The sequence below is a fragment of the Lissotriton helveticus genome, chromosome 5_1 (assembly GCF_964261635.1).
Source record: "Lissotriton helveticus chromosome 5_1, aLisHel1.1, whole genome shotgun sequence".
Classification (NCBI taxonomy): domain Eukaryota; kingdom Metazoa; phylum Chordata; class Amphibia; order Caudata; family Salamandridae; genus Lissotriton; species Lissotriton helveticus.
Genome location: NC_136065.1, coordinates 213,924,401 through 213,944,904, shown reverse-complemented (window position 1 = coordinate 213,944,904; position 20,504 = coordinate 213,924,401). Strand labels below are relative to the sequence as shown.

Below are 20,504 nucleotides of genomic sequence, written 5' to 3'. Positions count from 1 at the left end.
GGTGAACCAGAGGGTGGCAGTGGTGAACCAGAGTGTGGCAGTGGTGAACCAGAGGGTGGCAGTGATGAACCAGAGGGTGGCAGGGGTGAACCAGAGGGTGGCAGGGGTGAACCAGAGGGTGGCAGTGATGAACCAGAGGGTGACAGTGATGAACCAGAGGGTGACAGTGGTGAACCAGAGGGTGCTGTGATGAACCGGATGGTGGCAGGGGTGAACCAGAGGGTGGCAGTGGTAAACCAGAGGGTGACAGAGGTGAACCAGAGGGTGCTGTGATGAACCAGAGGGTGGCAGTGGTGAACCAGAGGGTGGCAGTGGTGTACCAGAAGGTGGCAGTGATGAACCAGAGGGTGGCCGTGATGAACCAGAGGGTGGCAGGGGTGAACCAGAGGGTGCTGTGATGAACCAGAGGGTGGCAGTGATGAACCAAAGGGTGGCAGTGGTGAACCAGAGGGTGGCAGTGATGAACCAGAGGGTGACAGTGATGATCCAGAGGGTGGCAGTGGTGGACCAGAGGGTGGCAGTGATGAACTAGAGGGTGGCAGTGATGAACAGAGGGTGGCAGTGGTGAACCAGAGGGTGCTGTGATGAACCAGAGGGTGGCAGTGATGAACCAGAGGGTGGCTGTGGTGAACCAGAGGGAGTAGTGATGAAACATAGGGTGGCAGTGATGAACCAAAGGGTGGCAGTGGTGAACCAGAGGGTGCGGTGATGAACCAGAGGGTGGCAGTGATGAACCAGAGGGTGGCAGTGATGAACCAGAGGGTGGCAGTGGTGAACCAGAGGGAGCAGTGATGAAACATAGGGTGTCAGTGATGAACCAGAGGGTGGCAGTGATGAACCAGAGGGTGACAGTGATGATCCAGAGGGTGGCAGTGGCAAACCAAAGAGTGGCAGTGATGACCCAGAGGGTGGCAGTGATGATCCAGAGGGTGTCAGTGGTGAACCAGAAGGTGGCAGTGGTGAACCAGAGGGTGCTGTGATGAACCAGATGGTGGCAGTGATGAACCAGAGTGTGACAGTGACGAGGGTGGCAGTTGTGAACCAGAGGGTGGCAGTAATGAATCAGAGGGTGGCAGTGGTGAACCAGAAGGTGGCAGTGGTGAACCAGAGGGTGCTGTGATGAACCAGATGGTGGCAGTGATGAACCAGAGGGTAACAGTGACGAGGGTGGCAGTGGTGAACCAGAGGGTGGCAGTAATAAATCAGAGGGTGGCAGTGGTGAACCAGAGGGTGCTGTGATGAACCAGAGGGTGGCAGTGGTGAACCATAGTGTGGCAGTGATGAACCAGAGGGTGACAGTGATGAACCAGAGGGTGGCAGTGATGAACCAGAGGGTGGCTGTGGTGAACCAGAGGGAGCAGTGATGAAAAATAGAGTGGCAGTGATGAACCAAAGGGTGGCAGTGGTGAACCAGAGGGTGCGGTGATGAACCAGAGGGTGGCAGTGATGAACCAGAGGGTGGCAGTGATGAACCAGAGGGTGGCAGTGATGAACCAGAGGGTGACAGTGATGATCCAGAGGGTGGCAGTGGCAAACCAGATAGTGGCAGTGATGACCCAGAGGGTGTCAGTGATGATCCAGAGGGTGTCAGTGGTGAACCAGAAGGTGGCAGTGGTGAACCAGAGGGTGCTGTGATGAACCAGATGGTGGCAGTGATAAACCAGAGGGTGACAGTGACGAGGGTGGCAGTGGTGAACCAGAGGGTGGCAGTGGTGAACCAGAGTGCGGCAGTGATGAACCAGAGGGTGACAGTGATGAACCAGAGGGTGGCAGTGATGAACCAGAGGGTGGCAGTGGTGAACCAGGGTGTGCTGTGATGAACCAGAGGGTGGCAGTGATGAACTAGAGAGTGACAGTGATGAACCAGAGGGTGGCAGTGGTGAACCAGAGGGAGCTGTGATGAACCAGAGGGTGGCAGTGATGAACCAGGGGTGACAGTGATGAACCAGAGGGTGGCAGTGATGATTCAGAGGGTGTCAGTGGTGAACCAGAAGGTGGCAGTGGTGAACCAGAGGGTGCTGTGATGAACCAGATGGTGGCAGTGATGAACCAGAGGGTGACAGTGACGAGGGTGGCAGTGGTGAACCAGAGGGTGGCAGTAATGAATCAGAGGGTGGCAGTGGTGAACCAGAAGGTGGCAGTGGTGAACCAGAGGGTGCTGTGATGAACCAGATGGTGGCAGTGATGAACCAGAGGGTAACAGTGACGAGGGTGGCAGTGGTGAACCAGAGGGTGGCAGTAATGAATCAGAGGGTGGCAATGGTGAACCAGAGTGTGGCAGTGATGAACCAGAGGGTGACAGTGATGAACCAGAGGGTGGCAGTGATGAACCAGAGGGTGGCTGTGATGAACCAGAGGGTGACACTGATGAACCAGAGGGTGGCAGTGGTGAACCAGAGGGTGGCAGTGATGAACCAGAGGGTGGCAGTGATGAACCAGAGGGTGACAGTGATGAACCAGAGGGTGGCAGTGATGAACCAGTGGGTGACAGTGATGATCCAGAGGGTGGCAGGGGCAAACCAGAGAGTGGGAGTGATGAACCAGAGGGTGGCAGTGATGATCCAGATGGTGTCAGTGGTGAACCAGAGGGTGGCAGTGGTGAACAAGAGGGTGCTGTGATGAACCAGAGGGTGGCAGTGATGAACCAGAGGGTGACAGTGATGAGGGTGGCAGTGGTGAACCAGAGGGTGGCAGTGATGAGCCAGAGGGTGGCAGTGATGAACCAGAGGGTGGCAGTAGTGAACCAGAGGGTGGCAGTGGTGAACCAGAGGGTGGCAGTGATGAACCAGAGGGTGGCAGTGATGAACCAGATGGTGGCAGGGGTGAACCAGAGGGTGGCAGTGGTGAACCAGAGGGTGGCAGTGGTGAATCAGAGGGTGGCAGTGATGAACCAGAGGGCGGCAGGGGTGAACCAGAGGGTGGCAGTGATGAACCAGAGGGTAACAGTGATGAACCAGAGGGTGACAGTGGTGAACCAGAGGGTGCTGTGATGAACCGGATGGTGGCAGGGGTGAACCAGAGGGTGGCAGTGGTGAACCAGAGGGTGGCAGAGGTGAACCAGAGGGTGCTGTGATGAACCAGAGGGTGGCAGTGGTGAACCAGAGGGTGGCAGTGGTGTACCAGAGGGTGGCAGTGATGAACCAGAGGGTGGCCGTGATGAACCAGAGGGTGGCAGGGGTGGACCAGAGGGTGGCAGTGATGAACTAGAGGGTGGCAGTGATGAACAGAGGGTGGCAGTGGTGAACCAGAGGGTGCTGTGATGAACCAGAGGGTGGCAGTGATGAACCAGAGGGTGGCAGTGGTGAACCAGAGGGAGCAGTGATGAAATATAGGGTGGCAGTGATGAACCAAAGGGTGGCAGTGGTGAACCAGAGGGTGCGGTGATGAACCAGAGGGTGGCAGTGATGAACCAGAGGGTGGCAGTGGTGAACCAGAGGGAGCAGTGATGAAACATAGGGTGGCAGTGATGAACCAGAGGGTGGCAGTGATGAACCAGAGGGTGACAATGATGATCCAGAGGGTGGCAGTGGCAAACCAGATAGTGGCAGTGATGACCCAGAGGGTGTCAGTGATGATCCAGAGGGTGTCAGTGGTGAACCAGAAGGTGGCAGTGGTGAACCAGAGGGTGCTGTGATGAACAAGATGGTGGCAGTGATGAACCAGAGGGTGACAGTGACGAGGGTGGCAGTGGTGAACCAGAGGGTGGCAGTGATGAATCAGAGGGTGGCAGTGGTGAACCAGAGGGTGCTGTGATGAACCAGAGGGTAGCAGTGGTGAACCAGAGTGCGGCAGTGATGAACCAGAGGGTGACAGTGATGAACCAGAGGGTGACAGTGATGAACCAGAGGGTGGCAGTGGTGAACCAGAGGGTGCTGTGATGAACCAGAGGGTGGCAGTGATGAACCAGAGAGTGACAGTGATGAACCAGAGGGTGGCAGTGGTGAACCAGAGGGAGCTGTAATGAACCAGAGGGTGGCAGTGATGAACCAGAGGGTGACAGTGATGAAACAGAGGGTGACAGTGGTTAACCAGAGGGTGGCAGTGGTGAGCCAGAGGGTGGCAGTGATGAACCAGAGGGTAGCAGTGGTGAACTAGAGTGCGGCAGTGATGAACCAGAGGGTGACAGTGATGAACCAGAGGGTGGCAGTGATGAACCAGAGGGTGGCAGTGGTGAACAAGAGGGTGCTGTGATGAACCAGAGGGTGGCAGTGATGAACCAGAGGGTGACAGTGATGAGGGTGGCAGTGGTGAACCAGAGGGTGGCAGTGATGAACCAGAGGGTGGCAGTGATGAACCAGAGGGTGGCAGTGGTGAACCAGAGGGTGGCAGTGGTGAACCAGAGGGTGGCAGTGATGAACCAGAGGGTGGCAGTGATAAACCAGATGGTGGCAGGGGTGAACCAGAGGGTGGCAGTGGTGAACCAGAGTGTGGCAGTGGTGAACCAGAGGGTGGCAGTGATGAACCAGAGGGTGGCAGGGGTGAACCAGAGGGTGGCAGGGGGGAACCAGAGGGTGGCAGTGATGAACCAGAGGGTGACAGTGATGAACCAGAGGGTGACAGTGGTGAACCAGAGGGTGCTGTGATGAACCGGATGGTGGCAGGGGTGAACCAGAGGGTGGCAGTGGTAAACCAGAGGGTGACAGAGGTGAACCAGAGGGTGCTGTGATGAACCAGAGGGTGGCAGTGGTGAACCAGAGGGTGGCAGTGGTGTACCAGAAGGTGGCAGTGATGAAACAGAGGGTGGCCGTGATAAACCAGAGGGTGGCAGGGGTGAACCAGAGGGTGCTGTGATGAACCAGAGGGTGGCAGTGATGAACCAAAGGGTGGCAGTGGTGAACCAGAGGGTGGCAGTGATGAACCAGAGGGTGACAGTGATGATCCAGAGGGTGGCAGTGGTGGACCAGAGGGTGGCAGTGATGAACTAGAGGGTGGCAGTGATGAACAGAGGGTGGCAGTGGTGAACCAGAGGGTGCTGTGATGAACCAGAGGGTGGCAGTGATGAACCAGAGGGTGGCTGTGGTGAACCAGAGGGAGTAGTGATGAAACATAGGGTGGCAGTGATGAACCAAAGGGTGGCAGTGGTGAACCAGAGGGTGCGGTGATGAACCAGAGGGTGGCAGTGATGAACCAGAGGGTGGCAGTGATGAACCAGAGGGTGGCAGTGGTGAACCAGAGGGAGCAGTGATGAAACATAGGGTGTCAGTGATGAACCAGAGGGTGGCAGTGATGAACCAGAGGGTGACAGTGATGATCCAGAGGGTGGCAGTGGCAAACCAAAGAGTGGCAGTGATGACCCAGAGGGTGGCAGTGATGATCCAGAGGGTGTCAGTGGTGAACCAGAAGGTGGCAGTGGTGAACCAGAGGGTGCTGTGATGAACCAGATGGTGGCAGTGATGAACCAGAGTGTGACAGTGACGAGGGTGGCAGTTGTGAACCAGAGGGTGGCAGTAATGAATCAGAGGGTGGCAGTGGTGAACCAGAAGGTGGCAGTGGTGAACCAGAGGGTGCTGTGATGAACCAGATGGTGGCAGTGATGAACCAGAGGGTAACAGTGACGAGGGTGGCAGGGGTGAACCAGAGGGTGGCAGTAATAAATCAGAGGGTGGCAGTGGTGAACCAGAGGGTGCTGTGATGAACCAGAGGGTGGCAGTGGTGAACCATAGTGTGGCAGTGATGAACCAGAGGGTGACAGTGATGAACCAGAGGGTGTCAGTGATGAACCAGAGGGTGGCTGTGGTGAACCAGAGGGAGCAGTGATGAAAAATAGAGTGGCAGTGATGAACCAAAGGGTGGCAGTGGTGAACCAGAGGGTGCGGTGATGAACCAGAGGGTGGCAGTGATGAACCAGAGGGTGGCAGTGATGAACCAGAGGGTGGCAGTGATGAACCAGAGGGTGACAGTGATGATCCAGAGGGTGGCAGTGGCAAACCAGATAGTGGCAGTGATGACCCAGAGGGTGTCAGTGATGATCCAGAGGGTGTCAGTGGTGAACCAGAAGGTGGCAGTGGTGAACCAGAGGGTGCTGTGATGAACCAGATGGTGGCAGTGATAAACCAGAGGGTGACAGTGACGAGGGTGGCAGTGGTGAACCAGAGGGTGGCAGTGATGAACCAGAGGGTGGCAGTGGTGAACCAGAGTGCGGCAGTGATGAACCAGAGGGTGACAGTGATGAACCAGAGGGTGGCAGTGATGAACCAGAGGGTGGCAGTGGTGAACCAGAGTGTGCTGTGATGAACCAGAGGGTGGCAGTGATGAACTAGAGAGTGACAGTGATGAACCAGAGGGTGGCAGTGGTGAACCAGAGGGAGCTGTGATGAACCAGAGGGTGGCAGTGATGAACCAGGGGTGACAGTGATGAACCAGAGGGTGACAGTGGTTAACCAGAGGGTGGCAGTGGTGAGCCAGAGGGTGGCAGTGATGAACCAGAGGGTGACAGTGATGAACCAGAGGGTGACAGTGGTGAACCAGAGGGTGCTGTGATGAACCGGATGGTGGCAGGGGTGAACCAGAGGGTGGCAGTGGTAAACCAGAGGGTGACAGAGGTGAACCAGAGGGTGCTGTGATGAACCAGAGGGTGGCAGTGGTGAACCAGAGGGTGGCAGTGGTGTACCAGAAGGTGGCAGTGATGAACCAGAGGGTGGCCGTGATGAACCAGAGGGTGGCAGGGGTGAACCAGAGGGTGCTGTGATGAACCAGAGGGTGGCAGTGATGAACCAAAGGGTGGCAGTGGTGAACCAGAGGGTGGCAGTGATGAAACAGAGGGTGACAGTGATGATCCAGAGGGTGGCAGTGGTGGACCTGAGGGTGGCAGTGATGAACTAGAGGGTGGCAGTGATGAACAGAGGGTGGCAGTGGTGAACCTGAGGGTGCTGTGATGAACCAGAGGGTGGCAGTGATGAACCAGAGGGTGGCTGTGGTGAACCAGAGGGAGCAGTGATGAAACATAGGGTGGCAGTGATGAACCAAAGGGTAGCAGTGGTGAACCAGAGGGTGCGGTGATGAACCAGAGGGTGGCAGTGATGAACCAGAGGGTGGCAGTGGTGAACCAGAGGGAGCAGTGATGAAACATAGGGTGTCAGTGATGAACCAGAGGGTGGCAGTGATGAACCAGAGGGTGACAGTGATGATCCAGAGGGTGGCAGTGGCAAACCAGAGAGTGGCAGTGATGACCCAGAGGGTGGCAGTGATGATCCAGAGGGTGTCAGTGGTGAACCAGAAGGTGGCAGTGGTGAACCAGAGGGTGCTGTGATGAACCAGATGGTGGCAGTGATGAACCAGAGGGTGACAGTGACGAGGGTGGCAGTGGTGAACCAGAGGGTGGCAGTAATGAATCAGAGGGTGGCAGTGGTGAACCAGAAGGTGGCAGTGGTGAACCAGAGGGTGCTGTGATGAACCAGATGGTGGCAGTGATGAACCAGAGGGTAACAGTGACGAGGGTGGCAGTGGTGAACCAGAGGGTGGCAGTAATGAATCAGAGGGTGGCAATGGTGAACCAGAGTGTGGCAGTGATGAACCAGAGGGTGACAGTGATGAACCAGAGGGTGGCAGTGATGAACCAGAGGGTGGCTGTGGTGAACCAGAGGGAGCAGTGATGAAAAATAGGGTGGCAGTGATGAACCAAAGGGTGGCAGTGGTGAACCAGAGGGTGCGGTGATAAACCAGAGGGTGGCAGTGATGAACCAGATTGTGGCAGTGATGAACCAGAGGGTGGCAGTGATGAACCAGAGGGCGACAGTGATGATCCAGAGGGTGGCAGTGGCAAACCAGATAGTGGCAGTGATGACCCAGAGGGTGTCAGTGATGATCCAGAGGGTGTCAGTGGTGAACCAGAAGGTGGCAGTGGTGAACCAGAGGGTGCTGTGATGAACCAGATGGTGGCAGTGATAAACCAGAGGGTGACAGTGACGAGGGTGGCAGTGGTGAACCAGAGGGTGGCAGTGATGAATCAGAGGGTGGCAGTGGTGAACCAGAGGGTGCTGTGATGAACCAGAGGGTGGCAGTGGTGAACCAGAGTGCGGCAGTGATGAACCAGAGGGTGACAGTGATGAACCAGAGGGTGGCAGTGATGAACCAGAGGGTGGCAGTGATGAACCAGAGGGTGCTGTGATGAACCAGAGGGTGGCAGTGATGAACCAGAGAGTGACAGTGATGAACCAGAGGGTGGCAGTGGTGAACCGGAGGGATCTGTGATGAACCAGAGGGTGGCAGTGATGAACCAGAGGGTGACAGTGATGAACCAGAGGGTGACAGTGGTTAACCAGAGGGTGGCAGTGGTGAGCCAGAGGGTGGTAGTGATGAACCAGAGGGTGGCAGTGGTGAACCAGAGGGTGGCAGTGGTGAACAAGAGGGTGCTGTGATGAACCAGAGGGTGGCAGTGATGAACCAGAGGGTGACAGTGATGAGGGTGGCAGTGGTGAACCAGAGGGTGGCAGTGATGAACCAGAGGGTGGCAGTGATGAACCAGAGGGTGGCAGTGGTGAACCAGAGGGTGGCATTGGTGAACCAGAGGGTGGCAGTGATGAACCAGAGGGTGGCAGTGATGAACCAGATGGTGGCAGGGGTGAACCAGAGGGTGGCAGTGGTGAACCAGAGGGTGGCAGTGATGAACGAGAGGGTGGCAGGGGTGAACCAGAGGGTGGCAGGGGTGAACCAGAGGGTGGCAGTGATGAACCAGAGGGTGACAGTGATGAACCAGAGGGTGACAGTGGTGAACCAGAGGGTGCTGTGATGAACCGGATGGTGGCAGGGGTGAACCAGAGGGTGGCAGTGGTAAACCAGAGGGTGACAGAGGTGAACCAGAGGGTGCTGTGATGAACCAGATGGTGGCAGTGGTGAACCAGAGGGTGGCAGTGGGGTACCAGAAGGTGGCAGTGATGAACCAGAGGGTGGCCGTGATGAACCAGAGGGTGGCAGGGATGAACCAGAGGGTGCTGTGATGAACCAGAGGGTGGCAGTGATGAACCAGAGGGTGGCAGTGGTGAACCAGAGGGTGGCAGTGATGAACCAGAGGGTGACAGTGATGATCCAGAGGGTGGCAGTGGTGGACCAGAGGGTGGCAGTGATGAACTAGAGGGTGGCAGTGATGAACAGAGGGTGGCAGTGGTGAACCAGAGGGTGCTGTGATGAACCAGAGGGTGGCAGTGATGAACCAGAGGGTGGCTGTGGTGAACTAGAGGGAGCAGTGATGAAACATAGGGTGGCAGTGATGAACCAAAGGGTGGCAGTGGTGAACCAGAGGGTGCGGTGATGAACCAGAGGGTGGCAGTGATGAACCAGAGGGTGGCAGTGGTGAACCAGAGGAAGCAGTGATGAAACATAGGGTGACAGTGGTTAACCAGAGGGTGGCAGTGGTGAGCCAGAGGGTGGTAGTGATGAACCAGAGCGTGGCAGTGGTGAACCAGAGGGTGGCAGTGGTGAACAAGAGGGTGCTGTGATGAACCAGAGGGTGGCAGTGATGAACCAGAGGGTGACAGTGATGATCCAGAGGGTGTCAGTGGTGAACCAGAAGGTGGCAGTGATGAACCAGAGGGTGACAGTGATGATCCAGAGGGTGTCAGTGGTGAACCAGAAGGTGGCAGTGGTGAACCAGAGGGTGCTGTGATGAACCAGATGGTGGCAGTGATGAACCAGAGGGTGACAGTGACGAGGGTGGCAGTGGTGAACCAGAGGGTGGCAGTAATGAATCAGAGGGTGGCAGTGGTGAACCAGAAGGTGGCAGTGGTGAACCAGAGGATGCTGTGATGAACCAGATGGTGGCAGTGTTGAACCAGAGGGTAACAGTGACGAGGGTGGCAGTGGTGAACCAGACGGTGGCAGTAATGAATCAGAGGGTGGCAGTGGTGAACCAGAGGGTGCTGTGATGAACCAGAGGGTGGCAGTGGTGAACCAGAGTGTGGCAGTGATGAACCAGAGGGTGACAGTGATGAACCAGAGGGTGGCAGTGATGAACCAGAGGGTGGCTGTGGTGAACCAGAGGGAGCAGTGATGAAACATAGGGTGGCAGTGATGAACCAAAGGGTGGCAGTGGTGAACCAGAGGGTGCGGTGATGAACCAGAGGGTGGCAGTGATGAACCAGAGGGTGGCAGTGGTGAACCAGAGGGAGCAGTGATGAAACATAGGGTGGCAGTGATGAACCAGAGGGTGGCAGTGATGAACCAGAGGGTGACAGTGATGATCCAGAGGGTGACAGTGGCAAACCAGAGAGTGGCAGTGATGACCCAGAGGGTGGCAGTGATGATCCAGATGGTGTCAGTGGTGAACCAGAAGGTGGCAGTGGTGAACCAGAGGGTGCTGTGATGAACCAGATGGTGGCAGTGATGAACCAGAGGGTGACAGGGACGAGGATGGCAGTGGTGAACCAGAGGGTGGCAGTAATGAATCAGAGGGTGGCAGTGGTGAACCAGAGGGTGCTGTGATGAACCAGAGGGTGGCAGTGGTGAACCAGAGTGTGGCAGTGATGAACCAGAGGGTGACAGAGATGAACCAGAGGGTGGCAGTGATGAACCAGAGGGTAGCAGTGGTGAACCAGAGGGTGCTGTGATGAACCAGAGGGTGGCAGTGATGAACCAGAGAGTGACAGTGATGAACCAGAGGGTGGCAGTGGCGAACCAGAGGGAGCTGTGATGAACCAGAGGGTGGCAGTGATGAACCAGAGGGTGACAGTGATGAACTAGAGGGTGACAGTGGTTAACCAGAGGGTGGCAGTGGTGAACCAGAGGGTGGCAGTGATGAACCAAAGGGTGGCAGTGGTGAACCAGAGGGTGGCAGTGATGAACCAGAGGGTGGCAGTGATGAACCAGAGGATGGCGCAGCTAAACTGCCCGGGAGCCCTGTGGGTGTGAGCCCCTGCGCTGCTGAGCTGCCCAGGGGTTGTGAGCCCACGCGCTACTGAACTGCCCCGGGGCCCAGTGGGTGTGAGCCTATGTGCTGCTGAACTGCCCCAGAGCCCTCTCAGTGTGAAAATCATTTGTGCTCAATTGCCTGGGAGCCCTCTGGGTGTGAGCACACATTGTGCTAAGTGTCCCCCTGCCCCCAGTGCATATACCCGTACCGCACAGCACCATTATGCTCTTGCACCATGAAGTCTGGTGCCTGGATGCTCCTTATCCGTGTAGGTGGTACCAAAGTCATAACTTGCTCCACAGCACCAATAAACACGTGTCCCCCCTGGCACCGGTATGCGCATGTACCAGCCGTGGAGCACCCGCATGCCACTGCACCCTACTGCCCAGCGCCAGCATATGCCTGTACGGGGCAGTTTAGTATGAGATGGGACATTGTCCAGCAGCAGCAGCTGCATGCGCCTGAACCCACTGAGCAGGATCAGAATGGCTTTGTACCAACACGCGCAGCAGAGCTATCTTGGAGACCTGAAGGATTCTGGGGTCCTGTGCCAAACGTATTTTTGCATCCATGAGTTTCCCGAGCGCCATCCCTGCGTAGCTCCTGTGACCAGGAGGCTGCTTTCTCCTCATCTGCTGCTCTGCTCGGTCTCTGACCCTTTATAAACAAGATGCATGTGAACTCGCATAGAAGCCCCGCCTGTTTGGCCCCGTCCACCACACACTAGCGGTATGAAACGTCTTCCCGCCCGTCCCCACTATAATGGCCAGCTCACTCATGGGACCTCGGTGCCTTTTGGTGCGCTGGCAAAGTTACAGGCACACGTGGTCACATATTTGTGCAAATGGCACAAAAATATGCGAGTTCGCGGGAAAATTCGCGAACTCCTTTTTTTGCAATTTCGCACGAATTCGAGGATTCGCAAATTTCGCCCATACTTAGTGGTGAGCAAAAGAATGATGGATTTAACCCAGATCCTTGTGACTGGGGATGACTGTTTGTATTGTCCAAAATAATTTCAAAAAGGGGGTGGTGATGGACAGAGTATCTGAGTTAATCAGAACACTCCTACCCAGTCAACAGATCAGGGGTTGATCCATCACCGTTTTTTAGCTCACTGCACCATCCCAGTTCAGAACCTGGCTATATGCAAATTAGTCTGTCCCTGGCCCAGTGCATCATGGGAACAGGGCAGACCAAACTACCAAGCCAATTCTTCACTGGAAAGGAAACAAGCTTCCGGGGACCGGTTTCTGGCATTACAGCCGTCTTCGGCCCGGCTTGCTTGAATCCTGATGGTGCAGTGAGCAAGGGACTCATGTCTGAGCATACCCTTCCACACTCATGGTGGCCAAAATAATTTCAAAAAGGGGGTGGTGATGGACAGAGTATCTGAGTTAATCAGAACACTCCTACCCAGTCAACAGATCAGGGCTTGATCCATCACCGTTTTTTAGCTCACTGCACCATCCCAGTTCAGAACCTGGCTATATGCAAATTAGTCTGTCCCTGGCCCAGTGCATCATGGGAACAGGGCAGACCAAACTACCAAGCTCATTGCACCATCAGGATTCAAGCAAGCCGGGCCGACGAGGCTGAAATGCCAGAAACCGGACCCCGGTAGCTTGTTTCCTTCCCAGTATAAGAATTGGCTTGGTAGTTTGGTTTGCCCTGTTCCCATCATGCACTGGGACAGGAACAGACTAATTTGCATGTAGCCAGGTTCTGAGCTGGGATGGTGCAGTGAGCTAAAAAACGGTGATGGATCAAGCCCTGATCTTTGGACTGGGTAAGAGTGGTCTGCTTAATTCAGACACTCTGTTCATCACCACTCCCTTTTCTGAATCAATTTGTTTGTATTGTCCAGCATTCCGTCCATAAATTGTTTCTTTTGCATATGTCGCCTTAAGTGGAAAGGGTATGCCGAGATGGGGGTCCCGTGCTCACTAGACCCCTGGATTCAAGCTAGCCTGGCTGATGAAGGGTGATGCACTGAAACCAGACCCAGGATGCTTGTTTCCGGTCCAGGGAGGACCTGGCTTGTCAGTTCGGGCTGGACTGTTCCCAAAAGGAGCAAGGTCAAGACAGATTTGCATATGGCTGGGTCCAAACTGGGGTGGTATGGTGAGCAAAAGAACAATGGATTTAACTCATATCCTTGTGACTGGGGGTGGATGTTTGCATTGTCCAGCATTCCGTCCATCAACTGTTTCTTTTACATATGTCGCCCTAAGTGGGAAGGGTATGCCCAGACATGGGTTCTGGGCTCACTACACCACTGGATTCAAGTTAGCCTGGCTGATAAAAAGTGATGCCCTAAAACCGGTCCCAGGATGCTTGTTTCCGGTCCAGGGAGGACCTGGCTTGACAGTCGGTCTGGACTGTTCCCACAAGGAGCAGGGTCAAGCCTGATTTAGATATGGCTGTGGTCAAACTGGGGTGCTGTGGTGAGCAAAAGAATGATGGATTTAACCCAGATTCTTGTGAATGAGGGTGAATGTTTGCATTGCCCAACATTCTGTCCATCAATTGTTTCTTTTGCATATGTCGCCCTAAGTGGGAAGGGTATGCCCAGACATGGGTCCCGTGCTCACTATACCACTGGATTCAAGCTAGCCTGGCTGATGAAGGGTGATGCCCTAAAACCGGTTCCAGGATACTTGTTTCCGGTCCAGGGAGGACCTGGCTTGGCAGTTCGGGCTGGACTGTTCCCACAAGAAGCAGGGTAAAAACTGATTTGCATATGGCTGGGCCCAAACTGGGGTGGTGTGGTGAGCAAAACAATGATGGATATAACCAAGATCCTTGTGACTGGGGGTGAATGTTTGCATTGTCCAGCATTCTGTCCATCAATTGTTTCTTTTGCATATCTCACCCTAAGTGGGAAGGGTATGCCCAGACATGAGTCCCATGCTCACTACACCACTGGATTCAATCTAGCCTTACTGATGAAGGGTGATGCCCTTAATCCGGTCCCAGGATGCTAGTTTCCGGTCCAGGGAGGACTGGGCATGGCAGCTCGGGCTGGACTGTTCCCACAAGGGGTAGGGTCAAGACTGATTTGCATATGTCTGGGTCCAAACTGGGGTGGTGTGGTGAGCAAAAGAATGATGGATTTAACCCAGATCTTTGTGACTGGGAGTGAATTTTTCCATTGTCCAGCATTCTGTCCATCAATTGTTTCTTTTGCATATGTCACCCTAAGTGGGAAGGGTATGCCCAGACGTCGGTCCCGTGCTCACTACACCACTTTATTCAAGCTAGCCTGGCTGATGAAGGGTGATGCCCTGAAACCGGTCCCAGGATGCTTGTTTCCTGTCCAGGAAGGACCGAGCTTGGCAGTTCGGGCTGGACTGTTCCCACAAGGAGCAGAGTCAAGTCAGATTTGCATATGGCTGGGTCCAAACTGGGGTGGTGTTGTGAGCAAAAGGATGATGGATTTAACCCAGATGATCTTTGTGACTGGGAGTGAATTTTTCCATTGTCCAGCATTCTGTCCATCAATTGTTTATTTTGCATATGTCACCCTAAGTGGGAAGGGTATGCCCAGACATCGGTCCCATGCTCACTACACCACTTTATTCAAGCTAGCCTGGCTGATGAAGGGTGAATCCCTGAAACCGGTCCCAGGATGCTTGTTTCCAGTCCAGGAAGGACCTAGCTTGGCAGTTCGGGCTGGACTGTTCCCCCCACGTAGCAGGGTCAAGTCAGATTTGCATATGGCTGGGTCCAAACTGGGGTGGTGTGGTGAGCAAAAGAATGATGGATTTAACCCTAATTCTTGTAACTGGGGGTGAATGTTTGCATTGTCCAGTATTCCGTCCATCAATTGTTTCTTTTGCATTGACTTGAGTGGGAGGACTTTTCCTTTTTGGTGATTGATTTGTAGACTACTGTAGGAGTGTGTTATACTAGGTATGTCTTCTTTTGGGAATGCAATAATTGCTACAATGTGCTTGTTCATAACAACATTTCTGAAACAGTGAGAGGGAAGCAAAGAGATGTGCATAGACCTGTCTGCAATTTATTTTAACCTCTTTACACTTGGGCCTCACAGAGACCAATCTGCGGCACACATGTAAGACTGCGATGGAGAAGGTGAAGGACTTCCACCCATGGTTTGGCATGGAACAGGAGTACACACTGCTGGGTATAAATGGACATCCATTTGGCTGGCCAAAGAATGGATTCCCAGGACCCGAAGGTAAGGTTGATAGTGGTGGGCAAGTATCCCTAGAGGATGGGTGCTACTTTTTTTGTGGATGGAAGGACTATGGGGCATATTTACTAGGAAACTGTTGCAACCTGGCGTTAAGCCAAGAAGGCTAATGCTGCGCTCCGACAGTTTCCAAACCCTGGGATGCGCCGTTTTCACAAGAATGTAGTGCCCCCTTGCCTTTCCCTTAGCGCTGCATGGGTGCCTGCGTTGCAGGGAAAGATTGTTTATGTGAAGGAAGGTGCCCCTACATGGACATAAACAATCCAGAATGCTGATTTGGAACTTCTGTGTGCTGCATTGTGCAGCACACATAGAAGTTGCAAATCTTAACTTTTAAATGATTGTTTATGTGCAGGAAGGAAGACCTTCCTGCACGTAAACAATCATTCATGGAGTTTTGCTCTTTCTATGTGTCCTGCACAATGCAACACACACAAAAACAGCAAAAACAAGGCAAAATAAAGCATTTTTCCTTGTTTCGCCATGTAAAAACCAGATTTTTTTGGTCTTAATTTTGTTGCTGCTTCCTATTTACACTACCCTTGTAAATAGGGGGCGTAGTCAAAGTCAATGGCAGTTGTGGTAGAACGCCCACCGCTACACCCATTGCCCACCCCTTTCACGCTAAGTATAGCGTGAAAGGGTGCCTTATTTACAAGGTGACGTTAAGCCACATTAAGTGGCTTAACGCTGCCTTGTGAATAAGGAGGCGGCGTAAGCCACATTAATGCCCCTATATCTTAAAATGAAATAAGATTTCAGAAAACTTGATTGGTGGTTTTATGGCAGGCATTGTCATAACATGGTTCGTGAAATTCTGTAATGTGATTGGTGTAGCGTGGATAATTAGCAGGTCTACATTACCTTACTGAATAGAATTAGTTACAAACACCACTGGTAGAGTGGATAGGTTGAAACCCCCATACTATTCCACACTGGTAGGAGCTGGCTGTATACTGAAGTTCTTAGGAGCTGGTAACACTGCTGGTCATGTGGTGTATGGATGCTGCCAACTGTTTACCTTCTCATGTTTGCATTGTGCTCCATTAACTCCACCATGTGCTTTCACAGAATTTATTTAGCATATTCATATCATCTAACTGCTGGCTAGAAACTCCCTCACACACACAGTAAAATGTGTAAGCAGAATTGTACGCCCCTACTGTCTGTAGTGACAAAGAGAGGATGTGGTTAATCACTGCCTTCTTGAGTTGATATGGCACATGCCATGTAAATACGTTTTCTGCCCTCGCTAGAAAATGGCTCATAGTGCATTAAACAGATTTGTTTCATGTAAGTTTACCTGCTCCAATGGAACACATTTCTGCCTCTCGTGAGAGATGGTGAGGCTATAGGACATACCTCATGATTAGCTCATTGGGTCTCAAATTAGTCCGCGCGTTTGCACATTAGCACATTCTAGGCGGTAGTTCTGCTTCATCCCTGTTAATGGATCCGGGAATTTTCCTCTTAATCAGTCCTTATTTTCCAAGAAAGCTATGTGTTGGCCTGGAAGTCCCCACAACCTGTAATTCAGCCTTTGGCCTGTGGTTTACTGGTGTGAAATGGCTGGACAAGCACTACATGTTCTAGTGAAAGTTGTTTATTCTAGGGTCATACAGCTGTGGTGTTGGCGCAGACAAGGCCTATGGACGGGATGTTGTAGAGTCCCACTACAAGGCGTGCCTGTATGCCGGGGTCAAGATCTGTGGAACCAACGCTGAAGCCATGCCTTCTCAGGTACTCAGACAATGTCTTCATCTGGTGACCTCATGTATGTTCACAGCAAGTGAGCTTCTATTAACTGAATATTGCAAAACTGCCAGTAGCTTGCTATGGATTAGTAGGCTGGGGTGGTAAGAAGGGGTTGGAGGGTGTGTGATTGATGATACTGAAGCTAACTAAGGGGTGGCATGTGAAGATGTATGGAAGAGGTTTGACACAATTGTCCTTAAGTCGGATGGCAGGTGGTAGATGGCCTTGCAGTGGGTGCACTCTGTTAAAAATTCGCTATCTTATAATTTCACTGGTTTCCTAGAAATCTTACAAGTTAAATCTCCCTTCATCATCCTTAGAGTCTTATCCTGACAAGCGTTATGTTTTCTTTAATTTTTAAGAGACGTAAATTAAATATCCTATCCACAAGAACATTGCGCTCTGCTTCAGCAAATTTGGCAATCCCAAAATTCCACAAAAAAGGCTAGACGGCTTTCCCTTTTCAGTATGCTCAATTAAGTACTTGAACTAGCTGCCAGATAACCTGCTTGCTGCAAAGAGTCTTGGCTATATCAAGCATTTTTTTGTAAGCCTGACTGATTTCCATTTGAGTGGTCTAGCATGACAGAAACCTTCGGCGAAAGTGCACCCAATACCATGTCCTCCTGGGTCTCTTCTGATGATGGGAAGCAGATGGCAGTGAAGGAGTGATCAAGATTGATCTTATATTTGGGTAAACTTGTCCCCATCTATTAAGTGATGCTGTTGGGATGAGGGCTTCTGGTACCGATGGGGCCACGTGGTTGACCAAATGTTTGTAGTACACAGGTAGCAAGCTGCTTTTATGCACTGTGCAGTCTTCCGTTTAACTCTCAAGCAAAAACAATAAGCAGGTTTTTCACTGTGTTCTTAATGGAAAGAGACAATCGTCAACACTGTCCCAAAAAGTTCAGGATTGACTGAAAAGCTGTGGTGACTACTATGAGTTGGAAGTATCTGCTTATGGGTCTTTGACACCAGGCAGTGTTAAGAGTGGCTTTACATCCAGTTCGACGAGGGTATACTAAAAGTCGCCTAATCGCCTAGAAAGGCAATTTCTGCAGCATGAAGGGTTGTGTCCACATAGAAAGTGCTCGGAGCGTACAATTGATGGAACAGTTGCCTCCATCTGAGGAAAGAGACAAAGGGCCTGATTACAACAGGCAGTCGGTGGAGGTTAGAACAACCGACAGCCCTTCCGTCTGACTGCCACATTATGATGCTGGCAGTCGGACCCTATCCGTTCGGTGTCAACTTCTCCGCTAGGATCTGAGATCCCGACGGAGCGGAGGTTGGAGTCACAGCTCTTACTGGGCAGTGCAGAGCCAGGCACCACCGTCGGGATTTGGATATCCCTCTCTGACAACCTGTTCATGGTGGGAACACCGCCATGTACAGGCTGTCGGAAAGGGAAATTGGGGGCCGCAACAATGGCCCCCGTCCCTCGTGGGCCACTGCAAAGTGGCCCTGGGAGCAAATGTAGTGCCCCCATTCACCTCAATGCACTGTGTGACATACTTCACATGTGCATGACACACGGTCCATGGACATGAAAGAAGTGCTCCTTTTAACAACAGCTTGTGCTGCAGCCCTTTTTCTGTTGCTAGCTTCAGTGCATTCACTTATCACTTTGGATGTACAAGCTGTGGTTGTCAGTCAATGGCTAAAGTGGGGTTGGTGACTCTGAGATCAAGCATTGGCCTGGCGAGGACATTCACAAAGAAATTAACCTATGAGTCCTCCTATGGGTTGTAGATGGGTGTCAGTTGTATCCAGGTGTACTCTATTTAAGGCTTCTGGCTTCAGGGGCAGTTGGACTTTTTATGGCACACAGTACAGGTAAGAGGAAAACTTAAGCTTCAGAGGTCAATTAGCATAAGGCTCAATAGTGCCCTTTGATGACCTTATTACTTAGACTTTCAAATGTCTTCTATAAGACCATTCAAACCAGCAGTCCTGTTTCCTTTTTGTGCTCAGTGGGAATTCCAAGTGGGTCCCTGTGAAGGCATTACCATGGGAGATCATCTCTGGATGGCTCGCTTCATTTTGCACAGAGTGTGTGAAGACTTTGGTGTTGTGGCCACGCTGGATCCCAAGCCGATGGCTGGAAACTGGAGTGGTGCCGGATGTCACGCCAACTACAGCACTGAAGCTATGCGCAATGCTGGTGGGCTCAAGTAAGTCACCTGACCACTCTTTTGTAGCATTGTTTTCAGTTTCACATTATTCAGCTTTGTGCTTTATATTCAAATCCCACGTAAGCTAATGCTGTATCATGAGTTAAGTGGCCTCAGAACTGTAGGTTCTTTTCCTACCCATTGTCTTTAATATCCTTGGAGTGGTAACTTGTTTGCATGCCCCACTGTTCGCCACCCAAAAATCCAAGTCACTTTTCTCCTCTGAATAGTGAATTGCTGCCATTTGTATTCGCTCCCAGTGGAAATGGAAAGTGGGAGGCAGGCTGTTGTGAGACAGCATTGTTTAGCCAGATGAATTGCTGTCTCCAACAGTTGCTTGTGGGTGCTGCATATGTCAGGAATGTGCTGTTTTGCCTTTCCTTAGCCAGCTAGTTGACACAGGTGCAGTGTTCGCAGAGGGGTATAGGAGTTCTGAATTACAGGCAATATCTGATAGTTTATAACAGTCTTACTGCTTGTTAACCTGCAAAAATACCCTTGGTGTGATGAGAAGCTAAGAAGAAATAGGCAATTAAATGTCCAGACATAAGGCGTGTGGGGGGGGGGGGGGAGCAGTCACACAGCTTATGTATTTATTTATTTTTTAGTCTTACATAGTACTACCTAGACCAAAGAGTATCAGAGCGCTTTACATGTTATGCATGGCCTTCTGTGTGGTTATTCAGAAGACAACTGGAGTGGCTAAATCAACGAAGGGTGTAGGTCTATCCCAATGTGAGTTGAAGAGCAGTCAACTACCATCATCAAGGCAAGGAACTACAGAGGAGCACTGCAAAATAGCGTTAGGGTAGCATTTTACTTCATGTTAACCTAACTTTTTCCCCTCTTCTTCTCTCCAGATACATTGAGGAGGCCATCGAAAAACTCAGAAAGAGGCACAACTACCACATCTGTGTGTATGACCCTCATGGGGGCAAAGACAACTACCGGCGGCTGACTGGCCAAAAGGGCACCCCTATGATCCATGAGTTTTCTGCTGGTGCGGGCAAATGCGGCATCAGCGTCCGCATCCCACATCAGGTGAGCCAAGAAGGTTTTGGCTACTTTGAAGATCGCCGGCCTTCGGCCAACTGTGACCCATATGCTGTCACAGAAGCCCTAGTGAGAACAATTATTCTCAACGAGACCAGCAGTGAGACTAGAGAAAAAAACTAATTTTTTTAAAATGGCCATCTCCCTGCTCACTTTTTCTGTGGCGCTTTTACTTGTTTACCCCAAAGATGGTATTTTTGTTCCAATAAAACAGAGCCCAACTCTGACTGTCAGTTGATACATTTAAGTCACTTGCTTTTTCATTCGTTGGCCAATGGTACGTCTATAATGACTTAGGTTAACTACTTGAAGTAAACCTAGGCCAAATTCTGATTTGTCTCGAATTTCAGGGTAGAAGTGGGACACAGAACATTAATTGCCTGATTTTGTTTGTGTGTTAAGTAAAAAATATCCAATTTGTTCTGCCCATCTCCCTCGCTTGAGCTTCATCCATGTT

At 52.2% G+C, this 20,504-nt stretch overlaps 1 protein-coding gene across 1 annotated transcript in view; it reads left to right on the top strand.

Moving 5' to 3' along the window:
- Window positions 1-20,170, top strand: part of LOC144753055 (glutamine synthetase-like) — a 158,635-nt gene extending 138,465 nt beyond the window's left edge. Inside the window, exons 4-7 of the mRNA XM_078640852.1 lie at window positions 14,901-15,047; window positions 16,675-16,802; window positions 18,795-18,994; window positions 19,855-20,170. Of these exons, the coding sequence (XP_078496978.1) occupies window positions 14,901-15,047; window positions 16,675-16,802; window positions 18,795-18,994; window positions 19,855-20,170 (791 nt within the window). The remainder of the gene's footprint in view (window positions 1-14,900; window positions 15,048-16,674; window positions 16,803-18,794; window positions 18,995-19,854) is intronic.
- The last annotated feature ends 334 nt before the right edge of the window (window positions 20,171-20,504 follow it).